The following is a 15013-nucleotide window of genomic DNA, read 5'->3' as shown; positions in this document are numbered from 1 at the left end:
GCAGACGTGTTCACGGACGTCTACGCCATGGCATGTGTTCTTTCCCCTGCCTCCCGGTTTTACTGCGTCGGTCTTCCAATGCTGAAGTAGAGGTCGCCATTGCCCTTTGCTTTTGTGATGATACTGAGAAGAATGACTGAGAGGACAGCGCTACTGCTGAACACTGCAAATAAGAACGAAAACGCTTTTTTGACAAAACGTCCAACGTTTTATGCAACGGTGGGACTCTCATAACAGAAGCCAGGAAAGAATGGCCTGGTGTCGTCTTTGTGGAATAGTGAGTAATCTGCTTGCATCGCACAGGAGAACGAAAATGACATGTGCAAGAGAGAGAGTTGAGCCGTCTCACGCAATTTCCTGCGTTGTAAAACAGCGGCTCTGGTTTCGAGCACGTGACCATGTTTTTCTGCGGATGCAAGGAGAAGGAGGACGCCGGGAACACGATTTTGACGGAATATTTCCCGAAACGTGTTTCCTCAAGACGCGGAGGCGTTTCCTCAAAGAAAACACTTTTACGTTCCTGCTTCTCAGTTTATTTGCTCGTCTATCAGCACCTCCTCGAGTATAAGAAAGAAAAAGCAACGCCACCAGGCGCGCAGGTGAGCGCAGTCAACAAGAGGAGCGGTGGCTCGACTTTGTTTCCCCTCTGGGTGCACTCGTAAGAAGAGGGATGTTTGCAATCTGCTCTTTCGTACGCCCGCAACTGTGTGACGACATATTTTCGAGAAGAACCAGCAGGCTTTCGCGTGTGCTCGCACAATTCTGTCGATGACGAATGCTGTGAGCGCCAGTATCGCTGGACATTTCTGGAGCAGGTGCGGCTACGCTACCCCCACGGATGGACTCGCCCTGGAGGAAATAAGCAGTTCGTATACATGTCTGGGTGTTGGTACAGGCCTTTGTACACGCCTAGAAGAATTATTCTGATGCATAGGAGAAGGCTCAGTAAGGACAGAGCACGAGTACCACTACCAACTGTACGTGGCCAACTGTAGGCTTCCAGCAGGAGTGTCTGGTAATGCCCTATAGGAGCTGGTACATGCATAGGTACACGCCTTGGCATATGCTTAGACTTCAGTGCATGTCTAAGAAAAGCGTTCTGGTGCACAGAACTATACACGGTCTGAGTCAAAGGCCTTGCTGTTGAGGTAGTTGGTACATCTTTAGGTGTTGGTGCAAGCCTTGGCACAAACCTGTAAGAGTTGGTGCACGCTTAGAAAAACAGAACGTAGAGTCTTGTGGGAGGCGCACGCGAAGGAAGCGTCGGCAATCTATGAGGTCATCCGCTACAGGCAGAGAGAAGTTGAGAATTATACCGACAGTTTTCAGCAATTCCTTGCTGCCAGATCATCGGGCACGATCTTACGACCTATCGATGCCTCCTGCGTCGTTTGAAATGCTAACAGCAAAACGAGATGCATGTTGGTTAAGAGGCTGGACAACCAGAACAGTTTTGTTTTCACTTAGATGGCGCGAAGACGCCTTTGGGAAATGTTAGTGAGCCTCAACTGTGTTTATCCTCCGGTGGCTAATGTTTTTTGCTTTTTACGTTTACATTCCATTTGGCGCGGAAAATTTGTGGTTGTGGCCTCCGTTCTATATTCCCTGTCTTGAGTTGTGCACCTTTGAGATGCCAGGTACGGCCAGACAGCGAGGCAAGGGACTCGAAGAAGAGAAGGCATACATGATGCGCAAACGGCAGCTGAACGCCGTCCCCTTCGGAGTGGCATCCAGCAAAAGAGGAACGCGGAGGCAAGGGCAGCTGCTGGGGCGGGGGTGCGGGTGCTATTGCTGCCGCGTCCTCGTAGCGGACCTCCCCCCCCTCATGTGGTCGCTGGGCCCTGGCGCCGTTTTGGCAGCAACGCGAGGCCCGCTTCGTGCGAAACGCGCCGGCCGTCATCGCTCACCGACCGTTTTCGGAGCCAGCGCGGAAGTAAAGAGCAAATTCCCGCGGAAACGGTGTCGTACGACGTTGGTCTTCGTGGCTGCTCGTAGTGTCTTTGCGGCCCGCGGAACGGCGCTGGAAGCAAGCAGGCACGCACGGTAAAGACGTGGCAACGATGTTGCTGCGTCACTTAGACCCTTTCGTTGTTTTCTCATCGTGGCCTTCCCAACTGTCATAATACAACTCGCGTGCTGTCACTTCTCGGTCGGCATGAACCTCGCGGTCTGAAACCCCCGCTTCGGTTTACATTCGCTCACTTTTTCCCATTAGTTTTCCTCAAGGCCTTTCCCCCGTTGAAGTCGGCGCACACCCCCAGATTGATTACGCTGATCACCAAGGATTAAGTAAGAGGAGGCGGTGAAACGAGAAAGGCACGCCTGTACTTCCGTGAAAACTCAAGTATACAAAGAATCAAAGAAGGCAGAAACGAGGAGAAAAAAAAAGATCGGAAGGGAAGGGGGAAGAGAGAGGGACCAGGGGTTCCTCCTAAAAATAAGCCACCGCGAGGCCGTCGGCTGCTGCGGTGTGGTGTGGTCTCCGGGAGTCTGTCGGTTGGCCCGGTTTCGAGAGAATATGACTCTCCTCCTCGGCCCCTAAAGATGTATTTTTTTTTTACCTCATCCGCTGCTCCGCTCTACCTTTTCCTTTTCTCCTTCTCGTTGAAGGTATAGCCGCCCAACGCTGCCCTCGTTCATCGCCATCTCTCCCTCATCCGCCCCCACCAAGTCTCCCCGGCGACGTGAGCGGACCCCGCGAGCGATTCGCAGCCGCCGGGGTGCACGCAGCACATATTTTCCCTCCGCGTCCGACGCCACACACGGCGTTCGAGACCCTGACAGAACCCCGCTGGTGCGCTACTGTAGCTCGAACTCCCAGTCGAGCCGTCGAGCGGCGCGGAGGCCCACAAGCCGCCCTGAACCACATGGGACGGCGCCTTCGGTGTAGTCTTGCCGTGGGGAAGCGCTGAAGACTTCTTCCCATTGGAATTTCCGTCGTGGCGCCACGCTGGAGACGTTTCGGGCAAAAAAAGAGGACCGTTCCTGACAGTGGACCATTTGTTTTGCCGGTCCTGCCCGCAGCGTGTTGTCCCCCTTCGTGATTCCTGGCAGTCTAGGACTTGCATCCCTGGTCACTCCGGAACATCTTCGTCACGTTGTGTCTGCAGAGGGGCTTGACAGCACCGTGCAGAGCTTCGCAGAAAAGCAGCAAATCTGTGGAAACAGCGTGTGACGTGATCTTCGGAAAGGTGCGCCGCTCCGAGCGGCAAGAAAGAACTGTGAAATCTTGTCGAGCATTGAAGCCTCTTGGCTCTGTGTTCGATTCGCCTGGAATTCGAGGACCTCCACTCTTGCGGAAACGGCGTTGAGCACCTGCGGAGACGGAGCAGAACACTTTTCACAAGGAAGTTCCCGAGACGTTTCTACCCCGTGACAGTTGCTTCGTAGGTGGCACACGAAGCCGTTGATACGCAATCAACGATCTCCTTTGTCCAGGAGCCAGGAAGGTTGATGCCTCTGTCGGCGTAGTGTGTTCCTGACGCCGATTTGGTCGCGAAGGCTGCGCGGAAGAATCGCTCCCCAGCAGCAACCGCCACGGACGCTGTTAAAAGGGCCTCTTGTCTTTCGTCGCCTAAGCGAGCTCGGCGCACCCTACGGTGACTTAAATACCACCAGCCAGAGCGACGATAGCGAACGCCGAAGCGGACCGGAGGTCGCGCCGCTGATCAAGAGGGTCTTTGTCTCCCGGGAGGACGAGGGGAGGCGATGTCGTGATGACAAACGCGCGTCAGGCCGGGGACCGAGACGAACGATTGCGCATTTCGGTGGAGGTTTTTTTGGCTCGCATCGCAGCAAGCGGAGCTCGCTGGTTCATTCATCAGGCTCCCGGCGTTGCGGCCCAGGAGCGACTTGCCGTCTTGGCACCGCGGGCCATCGATTCTTCTCTCATGGATCCTTCTACTGTACCTTCTTTCTCCTAACCCGGAAAGCACACCGTGAAGAGCGACTCTCCCCGTAGCGTGTGCGACTCGCTAAGAAGAAGCTTCGCCTCTTGCAGTGACTTCAGACTTCGAACTGGTCGCCGTAGTGCGCCGAATCTCCAGTGTTTTGGAGGAGCCGTTGAAGAGAACAAGAAAAAAAAACGGCTAACTATAGTGTGACTTTGATCATCGCTTCACTGTTGTGAAGTTCCTGAAGTGTGCTTGGTCGGCCGACGTACAGTGAGCCTCGAGGACGGAATAGGACCTCTTACACGCTACAGTTCTCTCATCTTGTCGGTGTGTATATAGAGTTAGCTCGTGAGACATCGCTCTCGCCGGCCCATTACCATTCACGATGAGGAGCACAAAGACGAGCTGCAAGCGTCCGCCGCCCTGCGCGAGGCGGGTGCTCAATCGGGAGCTCAGCGTGGCTTCTTCCACATCCAGCTACAAGAGGGCCAGCTTCAAAGGTGAAAAACGCATCCGTTGTCTTCTTCCCGCTGCACGTGGACCCCAAGGCCGGACGGAAAGAACGAGCGCAATCGGTTCTTGGCTGAGTCGAGTTTATCCTAGCCGGTGTAGCGTAAAGATTGTTTTCCAGAGATATTCGTGAGAATCTTTGCGAGTAGATGAACCGGTCGACACTGGAGATAACCAAGGTATGGCGTCGCTTTTGATTAATGATTGGTTTGGTTTATGGGGTTTAGCGTCCCAAAGCGACTAAGGCTATGAGAGACGCCGTCGTGAAAGTCTCCGGAAATTTCGACCACCTGGGGTTCTTTAACGTGCACTGACATCGCACAGTACATGGACCTCCAGAATTTCTCCTCCATCGAAATTCGACCACCGCGGCCGGGATCGAACCCGCGTCTTTCGGGTCAGCAGCCGAGCACCATAACCACTGAGCCACCGCGGCGAACTCTTCATTAATGCAATCGGTAAAAATAACAGAATGGAAGAGAGTTGACAGGGAACCATTACATTGTTTTGACGCTGCCTTCCTTCGTGTCCGTTCGAGCGTTGTGTCCAGTTTCTACGCTCAGTAGAGCCGGTGAGATATGACCGCTCTTTTCATTCGACTCCATTTCATCCTCATTGCCTACTGACAGATCCCGGCAAAAGCGTTAGCTTGGCGTCATCTCAGTCAAGTAAGGACGAAGGTTGAAAGGAATAAATATGAAATGCAAATGAAGATAGACCCCTATCCAGGCTCTGTAAAAAGTGCTGGTATGCAGATCGGCCCAGCTGCAAGCAAAACTAATGCAAGTATAATAGATCACGTGCGCGTTTTTCTGCCTCTCTTATACGTTGGAATTTGTTTGGATCTCAGAACGCCCGGCGCGACTTTAAGCACGTATTTTACATTCTTGCCACAGGTCTTATTTATTTATTTCTGCGTCCCTAACTGTAATTCACTCCTCGGCATTGTTCTTTCTAACCGAGGGCATTTTATCCTCCCTAATTTGACGTAATGCATTTTCTATAGTTGCGCGGTTCGCCAAACAGACGGATCGCAAACACTGAACTCCCCATGTGGCTTAGTGTTGGTTAGTACTAAAAGCTAACTGGCTCTTCTCTCTGAGTGCACGTTCCGCAACGGTGGAAGCGGTTAGCAATGGCCTTTACTTTCACAGTTGCCGTTCGCGTGCCAAGATAAGCGGTGGCAGCGTAATGTTCAAGCTCGCCTCGCTGACGTTTTAACAGCGCCTTCCTTTTACCTTTAACCACGCATAAAGAAAGCAGACACGTTTTGTGACGGCTGTTTAGTTAGAGTCCCATAACTATCACTGCTGGTGGAATACTAGAAGATGGCTTGCGTTTCTGGGTGCTCGAGCCCCGAATTTGTTTTATTTGTCACGTTCTGAAATACGGTTCAGGAAATTGCTTCCCTCTATCTCAGCCTCATCTATACATTCTGTGTCAGTAGCTGTCATAATCACAACACTGTGAGCCGATTGTGAATAGCCATACGCGACATTTAAAAAGCTGACTAAATTTGGCGCCCTATTCCAATGCGAAGAAATGATAGGGACAGCTCAACAGCTGTCTCCCTTGAAAACGCGGCCCCGATAACCGCGAGCATTATTTCGACGGCGTTTAGCTGAGCGGGCGCTTTTCTGACGTCCGTTGGTTTGTTATCGCGCTTCTCGACACCTCCCTTGACCCGTCACTTTTTCAAACATCCGACGTGTATATCACGAGCAACAAGACCCACGGGTCGTTGAAGCGTGCTGAGAAGAAAAATAGGCTCTGACAGCACGGGAGTCCGGGACATATTTATTTACGCAGCCGCCACGGCTGGATTGCTTTTCCCATCGTCTCGCGTATGCTTCGTTGTGTTCCGCGAGTTTCACCATTTTCTATCCCGTTTTTCCTCGCTTTGATGACCTAGTTTCCCTCCGCGCTTCACTTTGTAATGGGCACTCGTGGTTAGGATGTGCGTAATGATGATGATGATGATGATGCCTTATTTCTTCTCGTTGTCTTCCCTCTATACAGGGTCTCATGCATCGTTCGCGATGGACGACGAACCAGAGCCCTCGGCGCCCCCGCTCGAGCTCATGGATAAAGTGGACGGCTACGAGCAGGCCTCCTTCGACGCCGGTCAGTGTCACAGAGCGCGTCCGACCATTCGCGCGCATGCGCGCGTGTCTTTCGTCGCGCATCGGAGTATGACATATAGTCTGCGTTTCCTCTGCTTTGTGTCAGCGCTGGGCCAGCGATTCTAATATCGCTTGCTATATGCCGACGTGAGATCGCTTGTGCTCATCTATGGCGTACTAGAAACACGCTTGATGCTTGAAAGGTCTATCCACATACAAGTGTGAGCTGTATCCGGTTATTTTTCATATTACTAAAAGACTGTAAAGGAAGAAGCACAGACGAGGGAACACAGTACAGTGTTTACAAGTTCCGTGTGCGTGTCTCGTCCTTCCTGCTGTTGCGCTATGGAAAATGATTATCGGTTGCTCGTAGGAAGAAATGAAGATAACAAAGAAAGATAAGGAGAGGAAATACCTAGCGATAATAAATTTGCGGTGCGGCAGCAAAAAGGGGTGTTCCCTATACGTCAGGCCCAAGCCGTCGACGTCAAAATTACTCGCGTGCCAGCATGAATGAATGGGACGATACGGTGCCATATCGGAACTGCCCTGCAGGCCGCTATACGGACGTGATTCATTCCCTTCAATTCTATTCCACTGAAGGGAGTCAACGTCAGAGGGCAGAAAGGGTAGAGACGGAATACAATGGTCGCATTATCTCTGCCCTCTACTGGCCATCTGTATACTGTAAATGCGCTGGCGTATATATTGCTCGCCAGTGAGAGGACCGGCATCTGCGCGCGAACTCAGTATACCTGCAATGTCGCGCACTGCGTCGCAATCGGGACATCTCTGATGCAGGCTTTTGTCGGGCTGGGTGTATGTATGCGGTCCCTCTGTCAGCAGCGCCATGCGCAGAGGCTGCCATCCGTCGAAGCTTTGTCTGACTCCGAGCACTGCACCTTGGACTGGTAATTGAGACGTTAGCGTATGAATAAAACTGCATGCAGTCGAGTTATCAGCTATAGAGAACGCGAAAAATAGCGAGCTCTCTTCATTCTCACATTTGAGAGGCGGATACTGTGCCTTCTGCAGGCTCATATCTCGTGTCAGCTGAAGAGAAATGAAACGTACCCACGGCTTTGTAGCTGCACTGCAACTGTGCTCCCTGAAGTGCAAGATAGCTGAACTGCATGGTTTTGACGGGATGCTGCTTTCAGCGACCAGCAAACGTTAAACTTGAGTGTGACTCGCTTTTAAGAAGCATCTGCCGGACGTAATTGTTCTTAAAATTTTTTAAAATCTTATTTTGCGTGGAACACTTCACTAAAACTTACTGTTCTCGCCCACAGTGTAATAAGGGAGAAATAGGACTTAGTGCACGTGCAGCTCGCGTCAAATTTTACTTTTTCTCTCGAAAAATTAGTGCACAGGCAGCGTTCTCAAAGGATATAGCTCATTTACAACGTCTACGGCATGCGGCGCGCAATGCTGCTAAATGAAATTCCTGCCTAGTTCATGCACTATCGCGATACAGTGTATTCCAATTTCCAACTACTCTTTGCGCCATAGAATACGATTCCAACTCGCGTATATTTAATTTTATGGGGGTAGAGGGGGCGGCGGGGAGGGGGAGAGATGTTTGAGCGTGTCGTTTTCGGGCGGTGCAGTTGCATACGTACAAGCGCCTGATCTTCCTCATACACATATAGATAGCCGTTATGATCGTTATATACGTTCTTCGACTGATATCGATGCGACCTTACCTTTTCTCCTCGGATCTCCTTTGTTTCACGCGCTTGCGAAGATGACAGCACCGCGCTGCAAGCAGGTCTGATAGAACCAAAGTTGCCGGCAAGGTGGCGACGTTCTTCACCGTATATCGCACGTGCAGGAGCTCACGGACACGTGGTGAAAGAAAAGCCGTGGTGACGTGCATATAGACTGCGCCACGTCACACCAAGTCAAGGCTGTGTCCGTGTATAGCGCGTCCAGCGACACTTACACTTGCTGCCACCTTTAACCAGACCTCCATTATCCGCATCGCCATATATGGCGCGCGAAACTGAGAGCGGAGTATATAGTTCCGTGCAGTGCTTGCGGAAGCGAAGTGTCCCTGCCCATAGCGCATGACAGTGCAGTCAGTCTTTAATAAACTTCGGTGCTTTTATTGCATGATCTGGTTGGTACTCGAAAAGCGTTTGATAGTGAAACCCACGGTCTTCACTCATCTCTGGGGTAGCGAACACAACAGTAAAGCGATTAAACAAAATTTGTCTAGACGCCTTCTCTTCCAGCAAATTCTGGGTGTCGTGGCGTATTCAGGCTGTCAGAAGACAGCTTTTGCTGTGGTCTTTCGGTCATCATGTACTGCGGGGTGGTAAAATTAACATTATTATTGCTGTTAATGGGTCAGTCTCAGTCTGCGTGCGTTTGAACTACTGCACACAACTGTCGCTCAGATGAGGTGTGAATAACAATGGGGCTGACGAAGAAACGAAAGAAAAAGCGAAATCAAGGAGATCTGACACATATTAAGAGAAACAGGATACCCGAATTTACCGTATTACCCGTCCCCTCCTCGACAGCCCTAATAATTGCTTCCGGTGTACATAGCGTCAGTCCGTTCGTTCTTCTTTAGAAAGAAATAGAGAGAGGAAAAAAAAAAGAAAGTTCCCTTTGTTATCGGAATCGCGCTAGTCGGAAAACAATGAGGAGAGGTTGCGCGACACGCACACAACAGCCATGGTGGCGCGCGCGCACGCAACTGCCTGGATTTCGTTTTTTTTTTTTTCCCCTCTCTCTTCGATTCGGCAGTTTTGAAGCCGGCGACGAACTCGCGCTCGCTCGCTTGTCGTCCTGTCCCCCTCTCTTTCGTCGTGTTTACGGTGACCACGTGACCGACGCGCTTGGTTTGAAGGCGAACGCCACGCGTCCTCGCTTCGAAGAAGAAAGTAAGAAGTAAAAGTAAGAAGAGGCGATGCATGAGAGATGAGCGGAAAAGAAAAAAAGGGGAGGAAACATGGGGGGGGGGGGGGGGGGGACCGAAAACTGCGTTCGTTTATTTCGCCCGATCGACCGACTTGCGCTCGGAGAGGACTCCTGGAAGCGGAGCGGGTGTGAGCCGTGTAGATAGACCGCACTCAGTCGTGTACTAAATCGCGGGTTGATACCGGCAGCCGGCCCGAAAATGGCTCAGACGAGCATCTTTTTCGAGCCCGTTGAGTTCGGCAAGCGCAAGCAGCCCGTCGTAGTGACGGTGGAACCATGTGTCTTCGGCTTCGGTGAGAGCTCGACTACTTGGAACGCCATCCGCGCTTGCCATTTTGCTGCTGCTGTTGCGTGCATAGCTTTTGAGAGCCGCGGAGACCGAAGAAGCGTTGAGCTGGAAGTGTTTTCTAGCCCATTTCACTTTACCTCGTTTCCCGCCCTATAATTTTTGTTTTGTTTCCATTTTGCGGCCTGGACGTCAGATGTCTGCAGCCAGCTGAATTTATGTCTAGGGGGGGCTGTGCACCTTTGAGCCGAGGTTAATTCATACTTTTCATAATTCATAATTCATTCATTCATGAAAGAGCGGTTATTAGCACTATGACGGTTGTTAACGTCTCCGAAATGTTAACGTCTCCGAAAGGTTATACCTAACTGCATAATAGAATATTTGACGGAACATACGTATAACCTCATTTTATTGCACTCCCGCGACGTGTCACGTGACAAGGCCTCTCTCAGCGTGTGTACAGTCGCGGGTAAAAAAGATTAGCACAGATCACTGGCGATCATAATTCGTATATCTCACCACGCGGCGCTGCGGTACGCAGATCTGCCTAACGGGCCGTCTCCATATTTGTAGCCTAGGTGGGGGGGACGGCAGGACGGCTTTATCAAGCGTGCACCGCCCGAGCGTTGAAGTGCCGGCCCTACGTCACTGTGCATGCGGCATTTATTTTGGCTCGGTTATCATGAGCAAAGATGGCTTCTTTTTATTACTGTTTTTTTATGTCCGTGATGGTTTGTCAAAAGGAACTAGCGGGAACAATAGACGATAACGCTGCTTTTAGCCAGTAATTTTGCTGTCCGTGGCAGTCCGCTGAACCCCCCTAATACTGTAGAATGGGAGCGGCCCGGCACTCTCGTTATCAGCCTCTTCGCCACCCGCAGCGCCACGCGTTGTCATTCCGGCGCTCCGTCATGTGTGCTAATCTTTTTTACCCGCGACTGTACTACATACCTTAGTTAATGCAGTGGGCATTTCCGTTCCTTCGTCTTTGTTACTATTTATTAATGATCGTGCGCTGCGAAACAGTGTACATCCGCATGGGCTCACGTAGTTGTGTTCGTTGTTTTGGCATCTAACCTTCAGATTATTTACTAAGCTGGGGTTTTACTGAGTTGGAGAGTTTTTGCACAGCCAAACTGTGCGTAAAAAAAGTACGCCCGACCTGGCGCATGCCTACTACGCATGCACAGTGGTTCTATTGTTAGAGTAGAGAATTATCGGAACTCTGTTTATAGAGAATACGAAACTCTGTAGACAGTTTTACACTCTGTCAATACAAAACATACTCTCAATAGCGAGTGTGCTTTTTATTAAATATATCTGTTATCTCTCTATTAATAGAGAGTTCTAGCACCGTATACTGCGCCCAGCTGATCCGGCGTACGTCGTCCGAGCTAGTTAATCTGCACAGTGCTGAAACTCTCCGACTATCTGATCACAAAAAAGTACTAAACCTGCATATACTGTTCAGCGCAGCTGGCGTTAATTCTTGCTCGGTGTGCTATGTGCTCTGTTCGCAGTGGACGTCCCACCTCCCTACGCGCCCTCGACACCGAAAGAAGAGGATACTCCTAAGCGAGCGCCGCTACCATGGTACGAACCCCTGACCTTTGTTTCTCGCTACAGGCGACCTGCTCAGCTTTGAGCGCGCCCTTTATTTTTCTGATTAAATGAAAGGCGATCGATGAATACCAGCTCATCAATATCTCGAGAGAGGAAAGCATGCACCTTTTCGTTACTCACCAATGGGGCAGAAACTTGGTTGTTAACGGAAAGCAAGCTATAGAAAAGAAAATTCTAGTGGTTAACGTTGAGAAACGAGGAGAGAGCAGAGTGAGTGAGGGAACGAAGGCGAATTAATTATATTCTGGTCGAAATCAAGGAGAGGATATAAAGATGAGCAGGGACATGTAATGCGAAGGCAAGATAACCGTTTGTCGTTCAAGCTAACGTACTGAATTCGAAGAGAAGACAAGCGTAGCAGGGGGTGGCAGAAAGTCAGGTGGACGGATGAGATTAGGGAGTTAGCGCGAGAACGTGGTCGCGGCTGGCACTGGACAGGGTTAATTGCAACGAGAGAGTGGGCATGGCCAGGCTGATGATGGTGATGGCAATGATCTCTTCACCGCGGATGCCATTGCAAGTCTTCATCGTGTCGACTTGTTGGGTTGAAAGCTGAAAGTACATACGACAGGCATCACACTTTAAATCACGCTACGCTATTCATTAACTTTTGAACGTGCGAACCTACGTGGTGAATACTTTTTATGTTCTGGCGCCATTTTTGTGAGGAAAGTTTCTTGCGACTCTCACTGCTAACGGCAGTAGAATCGATTTCACATCTTCATAACAGTGTTCAGACGAAGCCTGTATATATTTTCACCCGATGGAAAGGCCCTCAGAGCCGCCCGTGGATGAGTCAAACTCAGTGCAGCCAGCGCTTAGATCTCTCTGCGCCCCCCATAGGAAACAACGGGGCAGGGATCGCTGACCGCAAGGAACTTCCTCTGAGGGATTTGTAAACAGAGCTCGCAGGCTTCGTTTGCAGCTTGGGTCTAGGCCGAGGCGCCCCTTCTTGGTGCGAAGAACATGATCAATGGCCCGCGTAAACACGGGTTCGCACACACAAGTGCGGGGCTGACGGAGCTATCGCTGAGTGACTTACGTCCCGCCAATGACAGCGCATCTGCCCGCACCAGCGGAATGTTTCCGCGTCTTCGCTCGAGAGCGCAGTACATTACACTCGCACTTAGGGGAGCGCTTCTGCGTTGCTTCGTCAGAGAGTTCGAATGCAGTTGAACCTCGTTATAACGGGACGGTTCATAACGAAGTAATGAATATAACGAAGGAATGACGATTTCCCTTGGAAGCTCGGTCAACACGGGCTATAACGAAGCTACGGCTATAACGAAGCTACAGCTATAATGAAGCTACGGCTACAACGAAGCTACAGCTACAACGAAGCTACAGCTACAACGAAGCTACGGCTATAACGAAGTAATCGCCAGGCCCCTCCAACTTCGTTGTAACGAGGTTCAACTGCACAACCAATATTCTCACTTATGCTGAGAAGTTGAAGTTAAGTACTAACGAAAGCGGTGTTCGCGCTTCTAAACCAAATAACCTCACAGTCGTTGCAGTGAAGAATAGATGAAACCAGGTGCAGAGTTTAATTCGTGGTGGGGAAGGGACTTTTTGTTAATTTGTGTACATTTCTGTAGCTCGCGGCCGCCAGTGGAGACTTCAAATCGAAGGAAATCTCTAATTCGTTGTTGTGATGTTGGAGGGCGCGAACAAAAACCCACAAAGTGCCTTGACGGGGATGTGATCCATGTGCGAGACAGAAACGATTAGCGCAATTGTGCAAGAGCAGGCGGTTTAACTTCGCAAAAGCAGGACACGATAACATACATATAACATAAAACTGCAACATTGCAATGCTTGATGTAAAACGTAATAATATAATTAATATAATATAATATAGTAACTTCCGTAATGTTAATTAGCTAAATTATTCCATGTATATTCATTCGTTTTTTCTGAATTATTTGAGCGTGCAGATGTGCTGGAAGTGTGCCACTGACTTCCCGGTACAGCTCGACAAACCTCTACGGCTTGCGCTTGCCTGCTCATTTGTTTTGTATATTTGTATTAGCAATAAAGGCTTTATTATTGTTATAACATAACGCCTATCCACTGCTTCTCGACGAGTGGTCTTCTTTTGTTACTTTTTATCCGGACTCAGAACAAGTTTCAGTGCGAGTAAGGGTTGTGTCCGTGCTCGCAGCACTCCGCAGGTGACGGAGCAAGAGGCCCGGCAAGCCTTAACCAAGCACGTGGCCAAGCACTGCTGCTACGGCAAGGCGTGCGCGCGAGACATGGCCATCACCAAGATCGACCACACGTCCGCCTTCCACGTGAGTGCTACTCCCAGCATGCCCTACGTCAGAGGAATCCATCATAGCGCTATCCGCCCACGCTGCTGCGATCCGCTCCCGCTAGGGGGCCGTGACTGCGCATACGCAGGTCGCACTGAAGTTGCCAGATGGCGCCAGGTGCCGGCCAGCTGCGCGCACGCCTGTCGCGTCGGGACCAGTACACGCGTACGCACTGGCGGCCCCGGAAGCGGTCGCGCTGTGCTAAATCTCTCTATACTGTCTCGTCATTCTTTCCCTCGTCGAGTTATGTGTGAGAGGGACATAATGAGGAACACTTTATTTCGTGGTCAAAGTGGCTCCCTCCACCACCCGAGCCTTACCGCTCGTGTACGCAGCTAAGAAGCTCAGGATAAGCACATTAGGCATGTCCCACGTTCTCAACGCCGGACTTGCTGTTGTCTTAACGCGAGAGCGTTAAGGAGCTCGTGAGGCGGAATAGCCGGCGTCGTCGCCAGTCGCGTCGTTAGTGTGGAAAAAATCCCCGGAGCAGCAGCGACGGAGGCCACCAGGCGCGCTGTGAGTGACTGTGACGTCATCGTTCGTCCTTGAGAAAACGTATTCGAAAATTTCCATTGCACACGGGGGCCTCTATAGTCGGATACAACTTAAGTCTGCAGTGAAGCTCCGCCCACATTCAGCCTCCGCGCACAAAATTCCTACGCGACAAAAAGCAGTCCGCTGCTTAAACGTTTCTTGCTACGTAAACAATACGCTTATCACAAGAAAAAAATTATAAGCTATAGGATTTTGACTCGTGGATTGTTTGATATAGACAAACATTAAAAAGCTGATTTCGTTTACAGTTTCGATTGGCCAACGGAGTAATACAAGACGCCGCGGACTGCGGCCCAGTGTTAGCAACTGCTGTTTTTTTAAGTTGTATCCTACTATAGGAGGAGTGCGGAGCAAAGCGGGCGCTTGCTTGCTTCTGACGCACGTGTGGGATGGAGCCGGTATCGTCTACTATCGCAAGGCTTCCTTCTGAGTCTGCGCCTTCCTTGAACGCTGATGTGCCATTTGTATCGACGGGTGCATGCTCGACCACGAGGGAACTTCGTCGCTTCTTTCTCTTAAGGCGGAGCTAATATGCGTCTCCCACATTTTTAAAGGCGTTTTCTCTCTGTCCTTTTCTCCTGTAGAATGAGCGAGAAGTGCAGTTTTCAATTCTTTTTTTGTTAATAGTTCTTTATACGCACGATTTCATCAACGTGCCTTTTCAAGTTCAATGCTGAAGTAAAAGTAAATTTGCGTCTTGAGTTCGAGCTGATCGTTCCCTTTATTGTTGCTCGCGGCTGTACGCACGATTCTGGCGCTCGCAGGGACAAGACG

General features: G+C 50.5%; 1 protein-coding gene across 4 annotated transcripts in view; it reads left to right on the top strand.

Moving 5' to 3' along the window:
- The window catches only part of LOC149358435 (protein SSUH2 homolog), a 66902-nt gene that overhangs the window by 27355 nt on the left and 24534 nt on the right, over positions 1-15013 (top strand). For 2 of the 4 annotated variants that reach the window (XM_089570495.1, XM_089570496.1), the window contains exons 3-5: positions 6423-6527; positions 11267-11339; positions 13534-13663. In XM_089570495.1, the coding sequence (XP_089426621.1) occupies positions 6423-6527; positions 11267-11339; positions 13534-13663 (308 nt within the window). Of the gene's footprint in view, positions 1-2598; positions 4394-6422; positions 6528-9609; positions 9751-11266; positions 11340-13533; positions 13664-15013 lie in introns of those variants that run through there. The other 2 variants (XM_089570498.1, XM_089570499.1) reach the window with 2 other exon arrangements.

Source organism: Amblyomma mixtum, chromosome 2 (assembly GCF_055824585.1).
Source record: "Amblyomma mixtum isolate Tamu chromosome 2, ASM5582458v1, whole genome shotgun sequence".
Lineage (NCBI taxonomy): Eukaryota > Metazoa > Arthropoda > Arachnida > Ixodida > Ixodidae > Amblyomma > Amblyomma mixtum.
This window is presented reverse-complemented; position numbering and strand designations above follow the sequence as displayed.